This window comes from Ambystoma mexicanum, chromosome 10 (assembly GCF_040938575.1).
Source record: "Ambystoma mexicanum isolate Mex_15411 chromosome 10, UKY_AmexF1_1, whole genome shotgun sequence".
NCBI lineage: Eukaryota > Metazoa > Chordata > Amphibia > Caudata > Ambystomatidae > Ambystoma > Ambystoma mexicanum.
In genome coordinates, this window is record NC_090932.1 from 1,512,629,247 (window position 1) to 1,512,655,129 (window position 25,883).

At 47.3% G+C, this 25,883-nt stretch overlaps 1 protein-coding gene across 1 annotated transcript in view; it reads right to left on the reverse strand.

The window, feature by feature from the left end:
- TCTN2 (tectonic family member 2) overlaps positions 1-25,883 on the reverse strand; it is a 794,052-nt gene that overhangs the window by 429,967 nt on the left and 338,202 nt on the right. Inside the window, exon 7 of the mRNA XM_069619693.1 lies at positions 2,254-2,377. Coding sequence (XP_069475794.1) covers positions 2,254-2,377 — 124 coding nt within the window. The remainder of the gene's footprint in view (positions 1-2,253; positions 2,378-25,883) is intronic.

Below are 25,883 nucleotides of genomic sequence, written 5' to 3' on the forward strand. Positions count from 1 at the left end.
CACAGAGGGTAGAAAAGACTTATGAATACCAGGGAAATTATATAGTTGGGAAGCAAAACATTAATACCTTGGCTTCTGACAGAAGAAATATGAACCACACATCCATTCCTCTAAAACCTTTTTATACCAGTTCATTTAAAAAACAGCATAAATCCGATAATGTTTAACTGCTTCCTTTGGAAGACAGAAACGAAACTCACATTGGGGACTTCAAGTCCCACAATGCCCTAAGTACTGAGACGAGGGAGTGTGACTCATAGGCACTAAACTGCAAGATGCAGTCTAGTGGTTCTAATGACCCACACCTGAGCAGGATCTTTGAATATATAAGGCCCCCTCAGGTGCCGACCATTAGAACAAGAGGGTAGGGTTGCAGAAACCACCCGTTGCATTTGCAGGAGACGCAGAAGTTGGAGAGGAGACGCCGGAGACGTTGCCATTTGTAAAGCAGATGGCGGTCCTGGGAGGGTCGCCCAGGTTTATAACCTAAATTGCAAAAGTCGCGCAGTGGAAAGCGGCATCGTGCCAAGGTTTCCTGAAGGAGAGAGAGGCTCTCCCATTGGCGTTCAGTGTACCGGTGGCTGGTGATCACCGGTAAACATGAGGAGTGAGGGAAGCTCCTTTCCCGTTCGTCACGGGCCACAGGAAGCTGAAAGAAAGAGGCAGAGGCAGAAGCAGAGTGAGCTGTGCCAACAGTTCGCCCGGATGTATGTAGAAGAGCCAGTAACTTTACTAGTGAAAGGTAATGCCGGTACGCTCCGTATGAGACTCATTTCTGACAATGTTTTTGAATATTGAACTATAAAGAAAGCAGGGTGGCAAAGTACAAACTTTACCAAGAGATAAGCAGAGAAAAATTCGAACTGTTGTTACGAAAGTCAGCACATTGACCAAAACAAAGAATGGGCAATACAAAAGGAAGCTAATCAAAAACAGTTTTGCCAAAAGCCTACTAATTACAAACATCATTACCAAAGCAAAGAAGGGGCAATACAGAAGCAAGCTAATCAGAACCAGCATTGAAAAAGTGAAGAGGTGGCAATCATTTACAGAGCCTATAATTCACGTTGGCTGAACAAGAAGGGAACATTGTTGCAGGAAGAATTTAACTGTTGTTGCCAAAATAAGGGAGAGGCAATAGTCAAGCAGAATAGCAAGCATTGCCTAAGCCAAAGAGAAGTAGGTGTAAGAAAGAAGCAGTGTCAAAGTTTACTGATGTGCAAGTGGGAAAACAGAAGTGGCAGAAGAAGGCCCCTCCTAATATAAAGTATTAAGGGGGAATGAAGCATAACCTGCATTGCCTGTGGCAAAATCAAGAGTGGAATGAACAACATCAATGTGTAATGCGTTTTCCTGAAATGAGCTGTGAATGTCGAAGTTATTGAAAGGTAAAGACTTTCCTACCTATTTGAAGTAGACCTCACCACAGAGTACTAACAGTAGTGTTATGAGTTTGTTTTTTCCTGGCAGGCAAGTGTACCAGGATAGGGACCTTTTAGTGGTAGCCCTGGGAGGCTAGTGGACCAGGAAGAAGTAAGTGAAGTACTGCATTGTGGTAGAAGGTTTTGTGGTTAAAGACGAACAGGCAAAAGTCACTAAAGTGTTTCATAAATTGTTGTGGGATTATCCCGACATACTTTATTGTTGATATAGAAGAATTATAAAATTATTTAGCTTCTCAAGAAGAAGTTGTGTTGAACTTCTGCTATACGTGGAATGATAAAGACTTGGAGAACATTTGGAGTCAGAAGAACTTTATGATCAAAATTGGTTACAAAAAGGAACTTATTTGACCTTAAGTGAAAATCCTGCTTTGAATCTGGGGAAGGGGAAACAACCCAGGTTGCAAGGATATAGAGTAATTGGGTCTAAATTTCAATTGCCCTTCATTTCCTTTATGAGTTTGATTTTAGTATAAGTGTGAGGGACAGATTCCTTTTGTAAGAGTGTTTACTTTAGTTTTTTGATAGGCAGGAAAATTCACGTTAGGTTAGGGATAGTGAAGCGTTTATCAAACCATTTCGATTTAATAAAATGGCATATTGTGTAAAATTATACCAAGTTGTCTGCCTCCCAATTCTGATCCCTCACACAGCACATGCAAATCTTCAGCTAAATTCCTTAAAAGTGAAATGGTTCTCATGCATATTCATGGTGCCCATTCAGAGCTCTGGTTTTCATGATTAGTGGTCAGCCTGCCTACCCTAAAAAGTATTTTTAAATGACAAATAATGTTAAAAAAAAAGTATTTACCTGAGGAATAGATAAATACACATCAGTGTCTGTAACAATTGGGTCCCCTTGTTTATAGCCACCTGTGGAAACTTGCACATTGGTTTGTAAAGGAACTGCAAATGAGTAAACTTGTGAAGGAGAACTGTAAAGAGAAAAAGTATAAAATATTACACAGAAATATTGCTTAACATTTAATGTGATTTAGCAGTGTGTGCAAAATACATGACCCAAGTTCAGAAATTAGCAGTGACAGTTCACTTAAAGCTGAAAACATTTCTTTGACTAGCTCTTTGAACATGCATATATGTCCTCATAAAATGGCTCTTTTTTTGCTCATAATTGTACGTAACTCATGGTGGAAACAGTAAAGACAAACAAGTGATCACAGTTCAAGGGTGTTCATTAAACTGTATAGGTAGGTTGGAAAAATGCCTAATCTAAACCTAAATCTAAGATGGGAGCTAGCTATGACCATCAAATAATAATAAGGCAGTCCTAGTGGCGTCTTGTCAAATAAAAAGGGCCTATACTAAAAAAACAAACGTTTTCCATTCCTTACAACTAAATACAAAAAGAGGGTGGGATCGAGTTCACAAGAAAGAAAGAAGTATTCACAAATTCTAAGTCAGGATGTAGTAGGCAAGGGGTCTTCCCTTCCCCACGTTTTGAGCCCGGGATAAAGTGGAACTCCAGAGCAGAGCACACGCTTGAGCTTTCCCAGCACAAGACTACAGTTCTGTTCTCAGGTATCGGGACCTTCAGTGGTTAAGTCTCTTTTCTACAAAAAGTCTCTTGCCTCCGAGGACCTGATATGTTAATAACAATAATTAATTTAGCATTTATATAGCGCTATGAACCCTCAGGCATCTGAGCGCTGCTTATTATTACCCACGGTGTGTGGTGCTCATTTATTGACCTTGGAAGGATGAAAGGCTGGGTCTGGCCCTGGCGAGATTCGAACCTGCCTCGGTGGGCTCTGCACTGATGTCAAAGCGAGCGCTCTACTCGCTGTGCTATCTGAATGCTATGTTCAAAATAATAAACAAAAAGTTCCTTTCTGTATGTACATTGGGTGATGACATTTCACCCCTGGATCCCCCTCTTCCAGGCTCAGATCTGCCAAAAGGTTTCTAGCGATATCGGGACCTTCAGTGGTTCCGTATCTTGCTTTCCGAGGGTCTGTTATGTCCACAAAAACAAACAGAAGTTCCTTTCAGATTATACTTGGGGTGATCATTACTATTCCCTGGGTCCCCCTCTTCCGGCTCAGACCCCTGTCGAATCTCACCCTCCCTCCGTCGGATTCACTAGGGCTTGTATTCAAACAACTTGGTTTGTTACCTTCACATGTCGGTGGGTGTTGCCGTTTCACCCTTGGACCCCCTCTTCCGGGCTCAGATCCTTCTCGTATGTTTTAATGTCTTTTTAAACAATTCACTGTGGATCTCCCTTTGTTGGGTTCACTCGCGTCAACACAATGTTCCTTTTGCTTTCTCACTTTCCGGGATTCATCTCCCTCAGCTTTACAATGGTTTGTCAGTCAAATATTTTCGACTGTACAGAGGATTTTGCTATACCCCTGAATGACCACTTTGACCTTTTCCTTGCGGATCTCCAAGGGCCTTCTGGTATCGGTAGCTTCAACAAGCGTGGGATCAACCACATTGTGCCAGACACCTCTGCAGCTGGATTTCCCTTAATTTTAACAGTTCTTTGAACTTCCCTTAATTTGTCATTTGCAACTTTCGTTCAACACAGTTCAGTTTCTTATCGGCTCTCCCCTCAACTCACCGGCTGTGATGAACCGCTTGGCGTTTCTTGTCTTTGGAGTCAAGGCTGGTACCACAGTAGAAGGCGTCTCTCTCTGTGTACCGTTGACATCTACTGCAGCACACGCTGGCTACTGTTTGCAGTCTTACGATTCCTTCCACGGAGGCTTTGCGGGTCTGGGTCAGAAAGGGCAGGGCTGCTTCTCTCCTTGCTGCCCTTTCGGCTGTCGCTGCCTTTCTCCTCCTCTTGAACTGCCATGCTTGGTTAGCTGTCTCGCCTTGCGGTCTACCTGGCTCATAATGTGCTCCACCTTTTATCCCTGTGGGGAAAGCAGACCGTCAGGTGTGTGTGTGTGATTCTGGTCAATTGCCTGACTTTGCCTGACCCTTGTATTGGGACATGTCAGATAAACGGCTTAGGTGTTAGTCTGTTGTCTATCGTAGTGCATGAAAGTGTTTGTGTCGGAAAAGGGGCGGGGGTAGAGTTTCAGGGTTCCCTACGTAGTATGATGGGGAAAAGGTGCAATAAGAAGCGAGATACCGCGTCTCACCCGTCGGTGTCCCACTTCCACTCCCCGAGGACCCAACCCTCCAGGTGATTCTCCCTCACTGGGCCAACCCCAGAAACTGGATCAAATAGCGATGGCTGTGTCCTGGCCACCTGATTGACAGATCCCCGGGACTAGTCAGGGAGACACCTTCAGGTTTCTCACATAATACGTTTATGTACATTTCCTTAATTGGCGGTTATGGAGGGATAATCCTGTTTAATCTGCATTCAACTGAAATTCCCAGGGAGCAACAGTGAAAATCTTTTTGTCTGCAGCAGCTCTGACCCTCACAGCAGGGGGTGAGCAATCAATTTTATCAAGGCATTGAAACACACCAAGGAGTGCTCAGCTGTTTGCATCTACGCAAAGGGGAGTTTCAAGCACTAGAGACTTGTCACATGCATGAAGTTACAGCCTTGTACCAATAGGGTTGTACGGTTAGGCCCGAATTACAGGGGTATCCCCAATTATGATCACACCGGAATAAGTGCACCCCTCTAGGGGAGTAAGGCCAAGAGTCTATCTTGCAAGGATAACAAATTTAATCTTTACAGAAATGAAGATGGGGCAAAGAACTCTGCTCCCTGAACGGTCTCTTCTGTCCCTCAAACGTTCCTTTCTCCTGCAAACTGGAGCCAGGCAGGAGCTTTTATACTCTTGGCTTGGTCACTGGATATGGGCATGGCTCCAACAGCCACCATCCTGCTTCCATACAAAGGGTGCTCCAGTCTTTCTTTCTTCATCATCAGCAGTTTCTTTCAGGCTATACTACTTAACATATTGTCACCTTACATAGACACACACTGCAGCCCTGCAGACTTTTACACAAACATTGAGGCCTAGCCCCAGGAAAACTAAACATTTCTATAACTAATTTTCATTCATACGCCACTCATTGTACTCATATTTTTATGTGGTCCTGTAATTTCTTTTAAACCTGTTTTCATATTTCTGCATGTCGTGCATTGAGCATGTTAAAATCCCACTTTAGCATACATGAGTTTTTGACAGACAGCTGGTCAGTGTGCTTGTGCTAGCACAAACACCATGGCAATGCCTGTAATCAATTTTTAGCGCAAGGCCACATTCCTTTTGGCAGAGAGCTTGCTTCTATCGTGCTTTTAGAAAAACTAAATAGGATTTAACATTTACCAATTTATTCAGCTAATAGTTATTTGCACCTTAGATTTAAATAAGGCACAAGTTACTTACCTGTAACTGTTGTTCTCCAGCATGGGTCTGGCATGGATTCACATGCTCATGAATATTCCCCGTCATCAGGCTGGGAATCAACGGTAAAGAAAAATATCAGTATCTATTTTTCTTTCTGATCTGTCTTTCTTAGTAGTAACCAATCACTGATCTCTGGGTCATACTGCCCACAGCCAATGACTGTCTCCCCTCCCCTGGCAGCCATCCTCAGATTTGGTAGCACGTAAAGTGGCAGTATGACCAAGTGAAGAGCCGCAGCGGGGAAGGAGGGAGGGTTCACATGTGAATCCATGCCAGACCCATGCTGGAGAACAACAGTTACAGGTAAGTAACTTGTTCCTTCACCAGCATGGGGACTAGCATGGATACACATGCTCATGAGTATAAGATACATAGCAGTACACACATGCACAACCACGGGAGGTGGCAAAAGGCTCAACAATACGCATTACATAAACTCAACATTAAGCAACTCTTATCTCCCCACCAGGCCCACCTTCAGGCGAACAGGTTGCGCAGCACTGCTTGGCCGACTCTGGACTCCTCCCTGGAATCCCGGTTGACACAGAAGAATCTCGTGAAGGTGTGCGTCGACCTCCACGTAACAGCCCTGCAGATGTCCAGCAGGGGAACACACGACAAGAACGCCGTAGTAGCAGCGATCGCTCTGGTCGAATGGGCTCTCGGACGGCTGGGCAACGGCCGGTTTGCCAACCGGTGACATTGCATGATGCAGCCGGAGAGCCATCTGGAAATGGAAGCCTTCGAGAGAGCCTTCCCTTGGTTCACTGGTCCAAAGTTCACAAACAGCTGTGATGTCTTCCGAAAACGCTTCGTTCGGTCCACGTAGAACTTAAGCGCTCTAGCTACATCCAGCAAGTACAAAGTCCTGTCTGCCGGCGACGAAGGCGACGGGAAGAAAACTGGTAACACCAAGGGCTCGTTAAGATTGAAGTCCGACGGCACCTTGGGCATGAAGGAGGGGTGCGTCCTCAGCACCACCCTCGTATCGTGAAAAGTCAAGTATGGGGGCTTGCAGGATAGGGCCTGAATCTCTCCCACGCGTCGTGCGGAGGTGATGGCCACCAGGAACGCTGTCTTCCACACAGGAACTGCAAAGGACCCGAATGCAACGGCTCGAATGGCGGTCCCATGAGCCTGGTCAGCACCACGTTGAGCTCCCACGCCGGGGCTGGAGCCTTCACCGGCGGGAATGATCGGAACAGTCCTTTCATAAATTCCTTCACCAGTTGATGAGACTACAAGGACGGCCGTCCTGTAGTTCTGGTGTATCGGGAGATCGCTGCCAGATGTATCTTGATGGAAGCGTGAGCTAGTCCAGCCTTGGCGAGCGACAGTCGGTATGGTAGCACTTGAGGTGCCGTAATCCGTAGAGGGTTGATCTTCTGTGCACGGCACCAGACAGAGAACCTCTTCCACTTATGTCCGTAGCACTTAAGAGTTGAGGATGTCCTGGCCTTTGCAAGAACCTCTCTGCAGTCAGCCGGGATATCGTACCCTCCAAACTCTAGTGCTGCAGGAGCCGGGCCTTCAAGTTCAGCGACTCCGGGTTGTGCTGAAGGATGGCGCCTCCTTCTCTGGAAAGATCTGCGTCCGTCGGCAGCTTGACCGGTGGGGACGCCGACAAGTCCAGAAGGTCCGGGAACCAGATCTGCCTCAGCCACGCCGTTGCGACGAGGATCATCTTGCACCGGGACCTCTTGAGCTGGTTGATGAGTCGGAGCAGCAACGGCAACGGAGGGAACACATATAGGAACAGGCCGTCCCAGGGGAACCAAGGCGGCATCGCCCATGCTCCTCGGCTGGGGAAACCTATTGGCGAACCTCTGGCATTTGGAGTTTGTCGCCGTCGCGAACAGGTCAATCTGGGGCTTGCCCCATCGCTGAAAGAGTCGGTCCACTTGATCCTGGTGTAGTTCCCACTTGTGGCACGAGCGCAGCTCTCTGCTGAGTGAGTCGGCGATGGTGTTTTTTATCCCAGCCAGATAAAACGGCACCAAAAACATTCCTTAGGCAACGGCGCAATGCCACAGATCCTGGGCTTCCTTGGATAGGGCAGGGAATCTGGTTCCGCCCTGCTTCCGAATGTAGAACATAGTGGTGGTGAAGATCCTCACCACCTTGCCCTTGAGGGATGGGAGAAAGGACCTGAGGGCCCAGAACACTGCACGGTGCTCCAGGATGTTGATGTGGAGCGGCTTCTCCTCCGGGAGCCAGAGGCCTCTCGCGTGAAGATCTCCGGTGTGCGCTCCCCACCCCTCCAGGGAGGCATCTGTCGTCACCGTTACCTGGTGGGCTGGGGTCTGAAAGTCTGTCCCTGCCGCCAGATGAGCGTGGGTGCCCCACCACTGGTTTGCTCATCGGAATGTCTCGTTGAGAGGGATCCTGTCCTCGAAGCTGCTCATCGCTTGGATCCAGCGGGCGTCCAGGAACTCCTGTAGAGGGCGCACCCGAAGCCTGCACAGGCGCATGAGATATATGCAAGAGGACATCATCCCGAGGAGGGACTTGATGGACCTCACCCTGGCCACGTCCGTGGCCAGCAGGCACTGCACCTTGCCCAGCATGGCCTTTGTCCTTTCCTCCGACGGCGAGGCCAGACGAGCCACTGTGTCGAGCTTGGCTCCCAGAACCAGTGCGACTTGCGAGGGGACCGGGTGGGATTTCGGGAAGTTGATGGAGAACCCAAGGTCCGTAAGCGGCTGGACGGTCTTCGCTGTGTATTCTACGGCGAGCTCCCTTGTCCCTGCACGGATGAGCCAATCGTCCATGTAGGGGTAGTCGTGGATCCCCTGCAGGCGCAGCCGTGCCACCACTGGTGCGAGGCACTTGGTGAAAACCCTGGGTGCCGACTTCAATCCGAATGGGAGGGCCTTGAACTGGTAGTGCCGTCCTTGGAACACAAACCTGAGGAACTTTCGGTGTCATTTTAGAATGGGGATGTGGAAGTATACATCCTCCAAATCCAACGACGACAGGAAATCGCCCTCCTCCAGTTGTCCCAGCACCTGCTGGAGGGTGACCATCCGGAACTTCTGTGCCTTGATGTACTTGTTCAGTCGTCACAGGTCGAGGATGGGCCGCCATCCTCCTGTCTTCTTTTTCACGAGGAAGTACCTTGAGTATACTCTGGAGCCCCGGAGCCTCTTCGGGACGAGCTCGATGGCACCTTTCTTGAGCATCGCCCTTAGCTCCAGTAGTAGTTGAGGGACGTGGTTTTCCTTCCTGGCCACGGGAGGAATGCGGGAGCACTTTTTTAGAAACTCGAGGGCGTGCCCCTGTGCCAGGGCGTCCAGCACCCAACGGTCGGTGGAGATGGACTCCCACACGCTGATTAACTTCGCCAGCCGGCCTCCCACCGGGGTGCTTCGGTGGGGGCCCGACGCCACGGTCGGTCCTGTCTTGCTTGGAGGATGCCTTGCCGCCTTGGCCTCCCTGGCGATGACGGCGGGATCCACCCAACTTGCCTCGTCCCCTTTAGGCTTCTTGCGACGAGGAGTGGGCCGCCTGGTGGTACGTAGAGGAGCCACCGCCGAATACCTTGGAGGCACCTTGCTTGCCTCCGGAGTTCCGAAAGGACGGCCGTCATTGCTGGAGAACTCCTAGGGCCTGAGCCGTCTCCGTGTCCGCCTAGATGGCTTGGAGGGACTCATCCACTGTTTTCCCAAACAGGTTGTTCCCGTCAAAGGGCATGTCCAACACCTTGGTTTGTATGTCCTGGTGGAAATCCGTCGCCTTGAGCCACCCTCGCCGTCTAAGGCAAACGCCGTTGCCTAGCTGGCGGAAACTGGTGTCAGCAATGTCCGTTGCCACCGTTATGGCGTGGTCCGACGCCACTTCACCTTCCTGCAAGATCTCCAGGGCCTACGCCCTCTTGTCGTCCGGTAGGAAGTCCAACAGGGGGGCGATCTTGTATCACAATTCCCTGTCGTAGTGGGCCACGATCGCAAGGGCGTTGGCCGCCTTAATCGTTGTTGCCGCCGACGAGATAACTCGTCGTCCCATCGCATCCAGCTTCTTTCCTTCGCCGTCCGGCGGGGAAGTTGACGTTGAGGCCGATGCCCCCCCCGTTTTCTTCTTGGCCGCCGCTGAGATGACCGAGTCAGGAGTCGGTTGTGCCCTGAGGCACAGGGGGGCCTCGTCAGGGACCCGGTACTTCTTCTCGTACCGATCCCTCTTAGCAGGCGTCGTAGACGGGTTCTTGAGAGGGGCGAGTCCCTTGTCCCAGATGTCATCCAGCAGAGGCACGGCGAGGACTGTCTTCCTCTTGGCCTTGCGCCGTTGGTAAAGGAACCCCTCCTTCTTCTTGTTCTCTTCGGGGCAGAGCTGGAAAAGCTCGGATGCCCTGGCAATCATAGTGTGGAAGGACCCAATCTCGTCGGGCGGGGAGGCCCGAGTCGGAGGCGATGGGAGATCCGTCCCGTCGGCACCGCCGTCGTCATCCATGCCCGTCGTGGCCGTGTCCATTCCCGTGTCATCCCCAGGGACGGGGGACAGAGGCAAAGGTTGAGCAGGCCGAGAGGGCTGAAAAGACAGGGCTGGATGGGTCCGTCTCCTCTTGCTTGGGGTCTTCCCGACGGGCCTGGTTCTGGCTCCTCCGTCAGGCCTGGCTCCGGCTCCTCCGGCGATGGTAGGGGCAATCTCGTCCTTATCTCCATACATAAGGATTGTATTGCCAACAAAATGGCAGCGAGGTGTCCTGCGGCTCCGGAAGCGACGGGTGCGACGGTTGACTTGGAACCTCGCTGGCGCCGCCAGAGCTCTCGTCGTCCTCTTCGTCGGGATCCTTCCCGTGGGACCGGGCCTCTTCAACACCCTCGTCGAGTCCCTCCAAGACTTCAACCAGCTCCTCCTCGGAGGCTGTGTCCGTATCAACGATGGCCACCGGCCCCTTCCCCTTCCCCTTCTTTCTCTGTCGCGGTCTTCACGGGGGTCTTCTCGATGGGCCTGAAAGAGGCTTCCCTCCGCGGTGGCAGGGAAACTCTGGGCCCTGAGGTCGCCTCCACAGGCTGCGTCAGGGCCGCCGCAACTTCCTCGATAGAGGCCTTAGCCGGGTGAATCAAGGCCTTCACCACCTTCTGTGGGCCTGTGGCCTTCACCTTGGGGGGAGAGTCACCGCCTCGCTCCCCCTTGGCTGGATCCTTCGAGCCCGACCGGGGCCTCTCCAGAAGCTTCGCCAGGTTCTCGCTTTCCTCTTCCCCGAGCCAGAGCGTTGGCTCATGGTTGATCGCGCCGGAAAGGATGTGCCCTGCCTGGCAGCCGAGGAGCCCGACCGTTCGGCGCTCCCAGTGCCCGCGGACTCACAGTGCTTTGCCTTCTATTGGGCCCCCGTCACCAGGGCGCCCATACAGGACTTAGAAGACTGCTCGGACTTCTTCTTCTTCTTCTCACCTGACGGGATCTTTCCTTCCAGCGAGTTGGAGAGGCGAAGATGTCGATCCTTCATGGTCCGCTCCAACATGTTCCCGCAAAACGCACAGTCCTTCTCCACGTGCGTTCTGTTCTCATGAAGGCAGTAGAGGCATTTCGAATGCTCGTCCTCCTTGAACACATTCTGTAGCTGGCATCCAGGACAAACCTTGAACAGCTTTCTGGGCGTCGAGCTTGCTTTCTCCTGGGCCATGTCCGGGTAGGCCTCAGAAACTTCTGGACTCCTCCAAGAAGCGTAACTCGACGAGAACTTCACCCTTGTGGGGCATAGAAAATCCGAAACGGGTCCCCGTTGATCGGATGGAGAAACGGTGGAGCTTGAGGCTCTGTTTAACTGAAAAATGAGAAAATCTTTACCGAGGATTCCCAGCCTGACGACGGGGAATATTCATGGGCATGTGAATCCATGCCAGACCCCATGCTGGAGAACAACTGCCTTTTTAGTGCCCGCCCATGTCTTTGTGTGTCATTATATTTGCATGAAAAAAGCTTTCTCAGTGCTCCTGCTCCGCCTGGTTTCCTGTAGTGCCTACAAACAGTCAAAAGAAGTCTTGCCGAATTCTAAAGCACTTGGGAATGAAGGAAGGCGCTAACAGGGTTTACCCTGATACTAAACTAGGGGTCACTTAGAAGCTGCTACTCCCAGGTATATAAATTACTCCGGTAATAATAATTTAATAATAATAATTTAGCATTTATATAGTGCTACGAACCCTCAGGTATCTGAGCGCTGCTTATTACCCACGGTGCTCATTTATCGACCTCAGAAGGATGAAAGGCTGAGTTTGGCCCTGCCGGTATTCAAACCTGCGTCAGCAGGCTCTGCACAGATGTCAAAGCGAGCACTCTACTCGCTGTGCTATCAGACTCTGGTAATATCAGATAATCCAAGCAGCTATAACCTGTAAACTCATACTGCGCTCCATTGCTTTCTAGCTAGGTTTGCGCTACATAAAACCAAACACAAACAAATGTACACAAGTGTGGGAGCCCTTCTACTGAGAACGAACATGGTTCTAATAACCTGTTCTATGGGATGTATCCCACTCAGGAGGGTGTACAACCACATTACAGGTCACTGTAACTTTCACAGAGCAGGCATATCCAATACAAATACAATGAATGTCTGGACTGTTCAGCCATAACTGTTCTGAAGCCAACTAATGGGCCAAAAAAAACAGCATGTGGAGGCAAATCTTTTCTTTAAATGATGTTAATGAGTAGAATTAGCTAAATGCAAATGGTTTCCATAAATTGAAATGCAAAGAGATGAAAATATTACATTACGATGAGAACACAGACAATGTCACGATTCTTCAAGATCACACACACTCATCATTTGTGGGTTCTGCTAACAGAACACCAACACTTCACGTTAAGAAACAGGTATACAATTGAAGTAGAGTTAGAAGCAACACTGAGAAATAGAAAAATAGTCAATTTCAGTATCAGTAAACCCAGGTAAGTAATTTAGGTAGAACACCTACATAGTTGAATCGAAGACAAGGTCCCTAGCACTTAGTAAGTACAGCCCTGATAGGGAGGCCAAGTACCCAAAAGTCAACAGTTCAACAAAGCACACTGTTCAGGTGGGTTGACTACTGGATTGTGACAATAGCCGAATGTTTTATTCTTGAGACAGGTAGTAATTAACAGTTAATGGTTTCCTTTTGGTCCATTTGTTGTAGCGTCTCCATTAGGTTTTCCTTTGGACGCTCCAGTACCTTGAAGTTGTGTAGGAAGGGCACAGTGTTACTGCTTGGTGCATGGCCTGGTCCGGTGCCACCAGATTCCAGGCCGCTCTGCGACTGCCACCTTGTCTCCATTTTCTCTCACTTTACACCCCTCTTCCCCCTTTCTGTTTGCAGCCAGCGAGGTGTTTACTGCCACCAACCATTTTGCAGTCCTTGTTCCGTGCATGCCCCAGGCTTTACCCTCGCCTTATGGGAAACACTACAGAGGTTGTCTGTGTGTTGCATGCACCCCAGTTATCCACAGTAGCTCCATGGACCTCTCCCCGCAGGTATTCCACCTCCGGTCTGCTTCTCAAGTTAAGTGGGGGTAGGCACAGCGCTCATTCTTATTATCAAAACTCTAGACACACCAGGATAAGTCCCTCGTCTCCCTGGAGAGCTGTACAGATGCAACCCAGCTTGAACCTTACCCACAGGGTGACTGAATCGTTCTGCCCCCAGAAGTGAGACGGGAGTGGGTAAGCCATAGACTGGGTGGGAACAGTTCTGGGAAGTACTTATTAGAACTCTCCTTATTGTTATTTCACTAACCTGGGAACAAATCAGAATTCCTGGACTTCCGACTTGGATTTGCTCCTATTCATTCCAACCCCTGCTTCTCTTGGGGACTACTGGGATGGGGAGGATGATTAGAGTCTCCTCCCGCATTGGGTCCTGGGGAGACTAAGGGGAATCTGCTGCGACTTCAAGCCCTGCCACTCCTTAGACGTATGTACCTGACAGTTGGGGCATATCCTTATACAAGAATGTAATGAAGGACTTTGCAAATGCATAGAAAAATCATTACTATCAGATACAATTCTAGTCTTGGACCTAAAACAAAGGGACTCAGAGGGAACACAGAAAAGAAAAAAATGCACTGTTCTGTGAATTTTACAGTCACTTCAAAAAGAGTTACAGGGTAAGTTTTAAATGTCCCGAAGGAATACAGGACAAAGTCAGTTAGCAGTTGTGCTGGGGTGGTGAAAAGCCAGATAGGTTCACTTATCGCCACATGTGTGAAGATGGATGCAAACAACCCCAGAGGACCCCAAATAAGTCCAGTGGTAAGAGATCCAGGGCCAGGTGGCAGAATCAGCAGCCCAATGACAAGATGCAGCACAGAAGCATTTATCCGCAATGCAAGCCATTGGGAAAATATGGTTTGAAGATACCTGCAGAGATCTCTTAACATGGACCATGGGAAGGAACCCTTAAAGTTAAGTATGAGAAATCACCTACCAAACCAGGGGCCCAGATAAGACCCAACAAAGTCGTGGTTTCTGAAAATCAAAGTTCTGATAAGGGGAAACAACTTAGTAAGTGCAAATCGTCTTTTATAGGGCAAGATGCAGGTTCATCTCACCCAGGGACTTGAACTCTGAGCCAACTATGCACCATACAGCACAAAAGATGAACAATCGGCTTGCAAGATTGGGACTCACAGTCACAAGAGAAAGCAGCAACACAGGTGGTCCCAGAAAAATGGAAGAACCAGACAAAGGCAGGTTCTGGTGGCTTGGCGGGCAAAGGAAGTACCCCAGTGGCCCTATTGTGGAGACAGTAGTGGACGAAAACCAAGCAAATCCAGGAGGAGAAGAAGAGGTGCAGTGTTTCAGGTAGTGCAGGCAGCCCTGGTGGTAAACAGAGACACAGCAGTAAAACAGCTACGACAGGGGCCCCAAGATGCAAGACCTGGCCTAAGCAGACAAGGACCACCAGTGGTAGGATGAGGAAGAGCGAAAAAGGACCCTCAGCAGCCCAAAACCCAGACCGGAACTTAGCCTAGGACACAGGGTTCAGCCAGTATGGCCAAGTGTGGTCCTAAAAAGCAGCAGAGGTCAAATGGCCAAAAATCCTCCACCATGTTAGTAAACCCACTCACCTTTTGAAAATCTGTCCGAATTGAGGGAAGGAACAGGGCTTCCCCTTTATGTACCCACATTCATACGAGCTGGCCACAGCTAGCCCACCAATCTGACTAGGGGAATTTACAAAGGAGGCTTTGGCGGCCAGCAAATCATTTTGCCTCCAAAAAAATACCTATCATTCAGTGCCTGTCCCACAAAAAGCGAGATAGACTGCCCATGGCCAAGAACTGGTCTAGTCCAACCTACTAAGAGCCCACAAGTGCAAAAAAACGCACGAAGACCCATATGGATATCAAAGTTTCATCAGGCTACCATTGTGGTAAATCTCCTTGTACCCTTGGTGAAGTCCACTCTAAATTACAGCTGCCATCTAAATTACAGCTGCCACCTCACTACGCCCCAAAATAATGTATGGTGATATAATCACCCGTGGACAAAAATGTGGTGCTTTAAAAGAACCTCTGGTCTGGGAGCCTCATGGAAGCCCAAGACCACATACTCAAAAAGGGTTGCAGTAGCAAAGGAACTTCAGTAGTAGGGAAGGTATGAGGTCAATCAATCAGACATAGGGGAAGTGTGGTGATAGTTTGAGAGTTTCTGTTGATTAGAACACGTCAGCGAACGCTTGATTTTGAGGTGGGATATCATTCACAGTGGAAACTATTGCACGGCAAAGGAACTTCATTGACGAAGAACTTAAGTGTCTGACAGTCCAGAGACAAAAAAGTCTCCAATTCCCAGAAATTGTAAGTTTGGTGCATTCATGAGTTTAAAAGGAACACACAGCTGATGACCCTGAATGTGCAGTCATAAATGCTAAGGGGATTTTTCCACAACCCCCCGTTGAGGGCCGTGGAACCATCTAACTTAGAGGTAGAACAGTGTTTCACCCAAAATGGAAGACAAAACTCTAACGGTAGCTGTATCAGAGCAGTATGGCTTACTTAGGGGGGGAGGAAGGCTGGCAGCAAAATACAGTAATTGCCAGTAGTTACCCCCCAAAGAATACAATACACTGATATACTGAAAGAAATACACTTGTATCACAGAGTCACACATTGGGTGACAATACGTACTTAAGTTAAACATAATACATGGGCTGTCATTAAAAAAAGCAACGGTCAGATAAGACCCAACCCACTCCTATGACTAAACTGTAACGCCACTGTTTGGTGACCTATGATATAGATATAGGCATAACAGGTGGGAAGAGAAGGGAACCCTACACAAAAAAAAAAAAAAAAAATCCTTGAGATAATCATATTCAGGACTCCATATACTACACATGAAACAGTTGCAAGATTCCTCCTGAACTTGAATGCCAAGTAATATGAATATTTCACCTGCACACTAAACAGTTGTATAGCTCCTAGGGGAAGACCTCAGGGTTACATACTATCCCAGGGAGGGCAAATAAAATTAGAAATTTAGTCTCACACTCCCCAGACCCATAAAGTCATACTACACTCTAAGGAATTAAAATACACATAACAAATAATTATTACACTAAAACAGGCAGCAGTATAAAAATGTACAAGAAAAATCAGGAGTAGGAGATAAAAATCTAAGTTGTTGGGAATAAACTCCATGGATCCAATGGGGACCATGGAAAAACATCACTGTTCGGGTAGGCTCCATAAAATGTCACTTTGTAGGAGTACTCAGAGTTGGAGAAGGAGAAGGTGTTCCACAGGGATTGATGGGACAAAATCTGTAGGCAGCCCAGTGGTTATGGTGAAAAGACAGGTAAAGGTCCAAGTTCTACCACAAAGCTGTGGGAAAGAAAGCAACCTACCCCAGAGGACACCAGAGAAGTGTAAGGCTGCAGAAGTAAGGTTTGGACACAATGGTGTTATGTTTTTGGATATAGACCTTTATTAATTAAAAGAGGGCTGGAAACATGTCACTCTATACCTAAAGCTAAGAGGGGTTCCTCTACCTCAAAGGTAGTATGAAATTAAAAAGTCTGTCACTGTTGTGCCCCAAAACCTACTTCTGTCCCCAACACTAATAATAACTGTGCAAGGATGATCTCTTCTCAAAGTAAAGTGTTCTTGGTGTTTTCAACCAACAGAAAAGTTCCCAGTTTCGCTGGTAATAAAGTGATGCAAAATAATGTTCCAAAATACAAGATTCCAATACTAGGGTTGCCCTTCTTTCCCCTAGACTTATCATAAGTCACTGGATAATTCACGAGGAACTGTTTGACTTCACAGTTCTCTATCCTACCAACTTGGTATGCTCTGCTACCAAGCCAAGGATCCCTTTAGGCTTTTGAGCCCTTCCGATATAATGTCACTGCACAATCCAGGACAGAATGCGTTTTGGAATTTGGTTTCTTCATCCTGTTAACTTGGCACAGTCTGCTACCATGCATAGGATTCCTTTTGTCAGTTCCAGGGTTCGTAATCCTCTTTTTCTCAATTTTCCATGTGGGTGCGAGTACCAGACTTTACACGGCTTGGTTCACTCTCCTACCAAGTATCCAACTCCCTCTTGTTTTCTTCAGGGTCCCAGACCCTTTCTTTCATCAGAGTCCCAGACCCTTTTATTCTGGGGGCGGGTCCCAGACTCGCATTGTTAGGTTGCATCCACATGGTTTACTCTCCTACCAAGTATACAACTCGTCCTTCTTTTGTTCAGTGTCCTAGACCGTGTTATTCTTGGATAAGGGTCCCAGAGTTGCACTGTTGTATTATATCCACTTGGTTTACTTTCCTGCCAAGTATACAACTGTGCCTCATTTGCATCATGGTGCCAGACCCTCTCTTTCCAGTTCCTGGGCTCAACCAGATGTTCCCCCGAACCACTAACAACTCGCGGGCATTCCGCGTACCTATTTGCTTCCTTTATGGAGGTACCTGTGATTCCTGGGCAGATGTGCCCCTTCTAGAGGCTAAGGTAGCGTACGGGCATTCAGCAGGGTATGCAGCTTCTTCAACACTTTAAACCACAACACAGTACTTCAATGACTTCCACCAGGTCCACTCACCTGCCAGGTCTACCACAACAAGGTCCCTTGCCCTGGTATACTCTCCTGCCAGGACTAACGAAACTACTAACACTACTACAAGCACTTCCGTGGTTCAATCTGCTTCAAACACCTTGTAAAGTCTCTTGACTTTCCACAACATTAGTTTGGACTGCTTCTACTGGGAAAACAGGAAACATACTGGTGCCGTTGTCGATCCAGAAAAACAGACACCCCTCAATCATGGTGAAATGTACCGTGTTGGCCTAAAACCAACCGTCTCATGCTCTTAGTGTTAGTAATACATAATCCTAAGCTTGACCGAAATGTGGCCATTTTAAGGTGACAGAAATCGCCATCTTGTTTTCTCTAATATTTGCTTATTGCTTTCTGTTCTAAATGCTTCGTTGACATGATATTCTGCTTTACCAGTGTGCAATGCAAGGCCAAGGGAAATATGCTGAAACATAACGTAGCAACCCTGATAGAAATACCCGGTCTCCTCCCGCGCGCTATCCTTGAAAGAGGGCAGCGAGGCATCCTAATCAGCCCACAGGTGCCAGTTTGTCTCGATAAAAAAAAACTGTGAAAATACTCAGAACGATCATTAAATTGCTTGAATTATGTTCTTTGCGGCCCCCCTTCTCGAGCCCTGTAGAGTCCTGGAGAGCGAGTTGACCCCTAGGACCCAAATAAAAACTAGGAGATAGGAAGGCCTGGAATGTGGCTCTCCCCCCACATGCAGCTTGCTAGCCAGAACAGAAGCATTCTGTTCTTTTCAACAAAGACTTATGTCTGCAGCCGTACAAAATTGTAAACTGTTGCTAAAACAAATGTTTGAGGTGTCATACTCGTCACGATTGTCAATCATCGTGCTCAGTTCAAAGGAGATGTATAAGGGGCAGTTTTTGATGTGACACTACTGATTGTAAGATGTTAGTTTTGTATATATGTAACTGATGTTTGTGTATCGCTCTCTTGCGTCTCTCCCGAGGTCTGTTAGACACACGTCGCGGGGCGAGAGACCAGTTGGCCAACTGAGACTATTTACTTTGCAATAAACCCTAGCTTTTGGGAATACAACCTCGTGTCTGGCGTATCAGTTCGTGTGTGGTGACTGTGTCTTGTTTCCACATTCGAGGGTCCCTCAGGGGCCCCTTCACCGTTTGTTCCATCCTTGTGATTTCCACATGCAATGCAGTTTATGCTCCTCTCCTCCTGAACACCTTCTGTCAGAAGGGCAGCTTTCCTACCACTCTTGTTTTCCCACCCATGTATTAATCAAGTGTTGATAATGGCTCTCTCTTACTCATGCTCTTCTTTGGCTTAGGCAATGTTTGTTTAGGTCAGATCCCCTTATTGCCTTTTTCTCACTCTGGCAATAGGGTCTACAAACAACTTGTTTCTTAATTGCCCTCTTTTAGCTTTGGCAAGGTTGGTCCTTGTTAACTTGCTTTGCCATTGCCCTCTTTTGGCGTTGGCACTTATTGTTTGTATTGGCTTCTAGCAATATCACCCTCTTTTGTAGTTTGCAATTATTCTGACTCCCATAAACACAGTGACCCCTTTCTGGCCTGTTCGCCAAGTTCTTATTCTGCCACTTTCTCTTCTTCGCATAAGCTTGCTAGTCTGTGAAACCCGAAGGTACTCTCACAACTACTCCCCATGGATCTTCTATTCAGGTGGCCAGGGAAGGGCCATCCCTTTTTTTAGATTCCGACCATGGGAGCGGACAAGCGAGGGAGGATCACCTGGGTGGAGGGTCCTGGGGGATTGGGGAGAGGGTGCCTGGGGGCGAGACATGGTATCCCCACTTTCATAACACTGACCTACGCTTCCTCAGCCTTAATGGGTTATAAACACTCCCAACCCATACTTCCCCATTCACCCCTACCTAGTACTGAAACGAAGAAGAGGGGAATATGAGTAATGCACACGCCCTATGTGAAGCATCACTCTAGTAATGGGACGAAGAAGGAGTATGCAGGCATTCATTACTGAAGGCCAGGCATGTCTCAGTAATTGGAGTTGTTATGGTCAGGCAATACGAGCCAACAACACACACCCGAGGCCCCCGAACAAGACTCAGGGGTATAAAAGGTGGAGCCCAAATCAAGTTGGGGAGAGAGAGAGAGAGAGAGCTGCCTTGGTGGAATGAGACCAGGAGGTTGTTAGACTGCCAACGATGCTGATGGACCTGCAAGACCCGAGCGAGTCAATGCTGGGTGCAGGGATGTGAGCCTATGAATGTGAAAGAGGCCAGCTGGAGCTGCCAAACAACAGAAAACTGGTGGGTGCAGGGAAGTGCCTGGCAAGGAAGCGGAGTCAAGGGGGTCTGCATCTCGGCTGGCAAGAAGGTGAGTGGTAGCAGAAGGGACTGCAGCATTGCTGAGGCGAAGAGCATATGTGGGTCAGAGGACACAGAAGCACCAGAGCCTTCCCAAGGAACCGCAGGCAAGTAGTGGTTCACAAAACTGAAAGAATATGAGCAATATACAATACCCAACGAAAAGTACTGCTTGAACAAAATTATGCAATATTGAATATCGAACTGAACGAGAAGTGCGGTTTGAATGAAAACATACAATAGTCAATGCCGAACGGAATGGAAGGTACCGTTTGAATGAAATCCAAGGCATAGGAAATACTGAACGAACATTAGGAATCACTGACAAGAAATGACAGACTGAGTGAAAGCAGCACTGTGAACAGAACAAAATCAAATAGGTTGATAAACCAAATGTGGAGAGGACTTATAAGTTTATGGAAAAAGTGTGGAAAGTCAGAAGCCTGAAGCCTGAAGCATGACCTGTGGTGGGTGGACCGTGTGGTCTGGCTACTGCACCTAGACCAGGGAGCCCTAAATGGGGACAAACAAGAGACTTTGTGAAGGAACCACAGAAAAGTGGGAATTGAATGCTAAAGCAAGCTAGACGGCAGGTCAAGTGGACCTATTTTCTTACAAGGAACATTAAGAAAATTCAATTCAAATAAGCACTAAAGTGTAATCCTGGGGAAGGGAATCCGGAGGACTTAAAGAACTGAGAAATGCTTTCTTAGGGAAGGGAGCCTCAAGGCCCCCCTTTTTGTGTCAACTGTGCAAGAGTGAACTTGGGGAAGGGAACCTCAAGACTTGGCAGAGCATTAGTAAGACAAGCAGCCATTGGAACTGTATTGAGCTTGTAAAAGAATTTATGCTGAAAACAGCTGAACATTGTTTTTGAACACAATTCTGTTGGCTAAGAAGAACCCCACACCACATTTTTCAGATGGGAGGGCAAGTATAGGTTTTGACATAGACAGACTTTTCATTTAAACTTCCAGACACAGACTTCCCTTAGTTTTCTTTAGGAAGGGAAATCCCCACCACAGTTAGGCATTACACCATCCTGATCTTAAATAAAGATATTGATATTGAATTGGAATAACACTGTTGTCTGTGTTATCTCTTAATATCATGCCTGTCTCACAGTAGTCAAAATGATTATTATGCTACTTTACATCAGTTCGGTATTCAAAGTAGCCGGACCTGGCCAGCAGATGATCACGGAGCGCGCCAGGGTCACAATATGCCAGTAAACTCACTGTGTCTTGTGTGCGCATCCGCTTGCTCCACTGCCTCCGGGTCTTCTGCTTCTTCTGCACTGCCCGGCCAATTGCTTCCCTCTGTTTTTTGCATTCCGCGCCTGTGGTAGAAGGAGCGCTCCTCGTTCCAAAGGCTCTCCGGTGCTCGCCCCCCACTGGAGCCCCACCAAACATGGGGATAGCTTCTCAACTTCACGCTTTCCACCGTCTGACCTCTGCAGGCCCGGTCTTCAGGGGGAAAGCTTTCACAACACCTCCCACTGTGTAATCTCTGCAATCAAGGTCTCTGAGGGTAGAGACACTCTCGGAACCAGCATCGGTTCGGCAAACAAAAGTGGCTCTGGTGTCTCTGCTCTCTTTCAGCTGCAACTGCAATGTTGAGTTATTGCAATCACTCCACCTCCCACTACTGCTCTCTATTGCCTGCACCTGAGGGGGCACTTTATGCCTCCCAATCTCCCTCAGGTGTGGGTCATTAACCCTATTAGGCTGCAACCTACAGTCCAGTGCCTCTGCATCCCTCTTCTTCATCCGAGTACCTTGGGTGGCTTATATTCATTCCACCGACAGCCAAAGCATCTAATGCCATACCATCTAAAAAAAAGCATCTAAAAAAAAAAAAATAAAGCTTCTAATGCTTTTTTTTTATTTACTTTTTTTTTTAATGGGGGGGTCCCCTCCAGCCCCCCTTTTTTAATCTTTAAAACCCATTTTAATTAAACTAAACCCTTTACCATCTAAAAAAAATGCATTAGATGTTTTTTTTTAGATTTTTTTTTAGATGGTTTGGCTGTCGATGCTTTGTTTGTCACTGCAATGACCGGATACCCTTTGGGCATTGAGGGACAAGTCCCGAATGCTCAAATCACCTTTTTCCACAGTTCCCATTTTTTCAATAAGCCATTAGGATGGTAGGATCTCCGGGAAAGATATGAAAGGGGGTTTCCCCATTCCTCCCGACCTGCTTCCGCCCTCCCCTCCATATGATCCTCACAATGAACAGCACCCCCAGGGCCAGGATCGGAAGCATCTGCCTTTCCCTGGCCACATGAGTAGGGTCCCAGACCAGCTTTTCGGGGGAATCATCACCAATTCATTACACCTGCCTCATGGTTTCCCTAAACAACCCAGAATCAAAAGAGCATACTGCCGGACTTAGAAAAATACACTTCAATGTCTACCAAAAAGGTACACTGGTTTACCAATGTGGTAAATCGTCTTGCACCCCTGGTGTAGCCAAAACTAAATTACAACCACCCCTAGCCTGTTCCCTAAAACCAACTCACGCTATGGCCAAAATGAGGGCACCCCTCCCGTAGGAGTCATAAAGACTTCAATAGGACCACATGCTAAAAGAATGGGGGGGTTGCAGTGGTAGGTGGGCTTCAGCAGAAGTCCCTCTAACAACAAAAATAAGCCAGAGATCACAAAAACCAAAGTGGAAAGCGCAAAAAACTAGGAGACAGAATATCCCCCAAAAATTGAATGCCTTAACAGTAAAGCGATGGTCACGTGGGTAATGTCCGTGGAGGTCAGTGGGGATCCATCTATGGAATATATCGGCACGGCCTGAGACATTAAGAACATTGGTATTGTGTATTTTTGGGTTAGCTGTGGATCCATGTTATTGCCAGTGGCTCAGGAGTCAATGAAAACTGCAACTTTCGCTGGTGCTGTAGAGCTCCTAGAAACTCAACGGGCTCAGAGATGCGAGGATGCCACATTAGATGAGGAAGCACATACGAAATACAAGAGAGGTTTATATATGCTAAAAAATAAAAATAAAAATAAAAAGGAGTCCTCCTTTACTTCTGAGCTTTCCTGATCTCAATAAAGGGCAGCCCGGTAAGATTGTTTCCACAATACATGCATAAACCTTTGAGGCATCTTATTCCATTCTTCTGTCGAGTGCAGTCCGCATAGTTTTCAAACCTCCATGGACGTGGGTTCTTTTTAGATTAAGATTTGGGTGGAAATCACCAGGCTGGCAGGGAAAACACAAGAGGGTTGAATATGAACAAATAACTTCATGGTGTTTACAGTACTCTTCGTCCTTGCTCTCCTTCCTTGGAGTGTGCCTGCACTGCAGGCTGGATGGGAAAAAGCTTCTCCAAAGGAGCACGCAGTCACTTTAGAATGGTCCCAGTATCCGCAAGCATTCCTCCAGGCATACGACCCGCCCCCCCCACTTGTACATCAGCAACCCCCACCTCCACTCTGTGAATTCTTTCAAATGTGAAGGGTGTCACACAGCATATGCTTACGGATGGCTGGGAAGGTATTTTGAAGGAGGGAAAGTCAGAATTTAGAGTACTGGAATCCCCATGAAGGTAATTTGGAAGACCACACTTTGGCCGACCCAAATACTGGATGGAGGAGACGGGTCTATGTGACTATTGCGACCCTCACAATTGTGACGGTCGAAAATGCCAGTTTTTTTATACCCCATTACACCACATAAAAAAAAGGAAATAAATAAATAAATAAAATCGCCATTTTCGGCCCTTGGAATTGTGAGGGCAACATTTTGGTACGATTCCAAGGAGACTGCATATGCTGGGCCACGGCTCAGCAAAGAGAATGCAGAAGACCTGTTGTACAAAGGAAGCATCCTTCCTAAAAGACTCATACAAAGAGCATGAGCAGTGGTCCAGGTGAATGCCCAGCAAATCTCTGTGATGGAAAAAGGTCTCTGAAAGGTCACTGATGCTGCCATCGCTCTGGTAGAAATAGATGAAATCTTTGAGGGACCTAGAGTTTATAAAACTAGTAAGCCATAGAAATGCAAGAAGCCATTTATCTAGTGATGGTAACCTTGGCCGCTTTGTTCACAGGTGAAAGGCCACCATACGTTATAAACGGGTGGTACAATTTCCTAAATGATTTAGTTATGTGTTAGTGTGCAGACAGTATTTCAGAGCTGTTGCTGCATCAAGATTGTGAAAGGTCTAGTCTGATCTGCAAGGGAACTGTGAGGTCTGGGATGGAACACCAAAAGAACAATTGCCTGATTCAAGAGAAATTCATAAGGGACCTTTGAAAAGGAGGAAGGGGACAGTCTGAAGAACAGCCTTATCCCCTTGGAAGGTTATGAAAGGATCTTTTGAAGAAAGAACTTGAAGCTTATCTCTTGTTTGAGACCAGAGAACAGCAACTAAGAAGGTAGTCTTCGGAGTTAAAAGAATCAAGTCACAAGATACTTAGGATTCCAAAGGCTTACGCATAATAGCTGCCAAAACTACATTCAGATCCCACTGGGGAACCAACTTCATTAAGGGAGGAAAAATATGGAGACCACCATTCAAGTATCTTCTCACAACTCCTTTGTTTTTCTAAAGAGAAAGTCTCTCTAATAGACTTATGGTAAGCAGTAATAGCGAAAAGGAAGTGTTTGCAGGACTGCATTTGAATGAATGTACCTGCTAAGTAAGACCTAAACAAGAGGTCACTGTCTGAGGAAACCCTAATAGGATTACATTCTCAGAAAGGGCTGAAATAGCAAAATCTGAGCCATTTGCTCCTGTATGCTTGTATACTCTTTTCTCAGTGCGCATATAATGGAAATGCTTTCTTCAGAAATACCCAAATTAGAGCAAGGAATTTGTTCAGGAACCATGCACTGAAATTCAGCAATGGAAAGCAGGGTTGAAGCACTGCCCCCTCCTGCTGGACTAGAAGGTGCCTAGACTTGGGAAGAAGCTGAAACATTCCGTTTGAAAGAAGTAGATCTGAGAACCATGTCTGAGTGGCCTAATAAATAAGATAAGAAATGTTCCATGAAGAAGAGAAACTGGGAAGAAATGCATAGTGAGACATCCTAGATAAATCTATACAAAATATTTCCCAGGGAATAGAGCCCCATCCCCTGCCATGAAGCGTATGTTTGGGACAAATGGTTGCTCTCAGTCGCTAACAGTCTATCATCTGGAACACCCATTTCTGAAAGAAGAAAAAAAAAAAGTGACGACATGCTCATTTCCCATTAATGAGGTGCGTGAATGAGTTTGCATAAAGCATCTGCTTATGAGTTCTTGTCTCCATCTAGGTGGGTTGCAAAAGGTCCAACGTGATTCAGGAAACGCCACTCCCCAAGTTAGCAGGGTAGAGAGCAGGTGATTTTGTTTATCCCTCCTTGTTGAAATAAAAGATTGTGTCAGTTTCAAATTCTCTGCGGTGTTCTTTCTGAACAGAAGTTTCTTTGGAGGAGCAGCTACACATTCATCCTGCAATAACGACCACCACACACAGTAAGTGCACCACAAGTATATTATCACAGCCCTATTTATACACAAAAGCTGCAGAAGGAATCTACATGTTTAGATAAGATATAGTGTCTCTTGCCACTAGCCCTTCTAACGTGACATTTTAAAAGGATATGAGACAAGCTGAAGAGCAAAATATACAAGTCACCATGACCCGTCATTTATCTAAAATACACCTGTCTGGCCTTAGGTTGAACTGTGCTTCGAGTCACCCTGACTTGTGACATTTTTATCTGAAAAGAA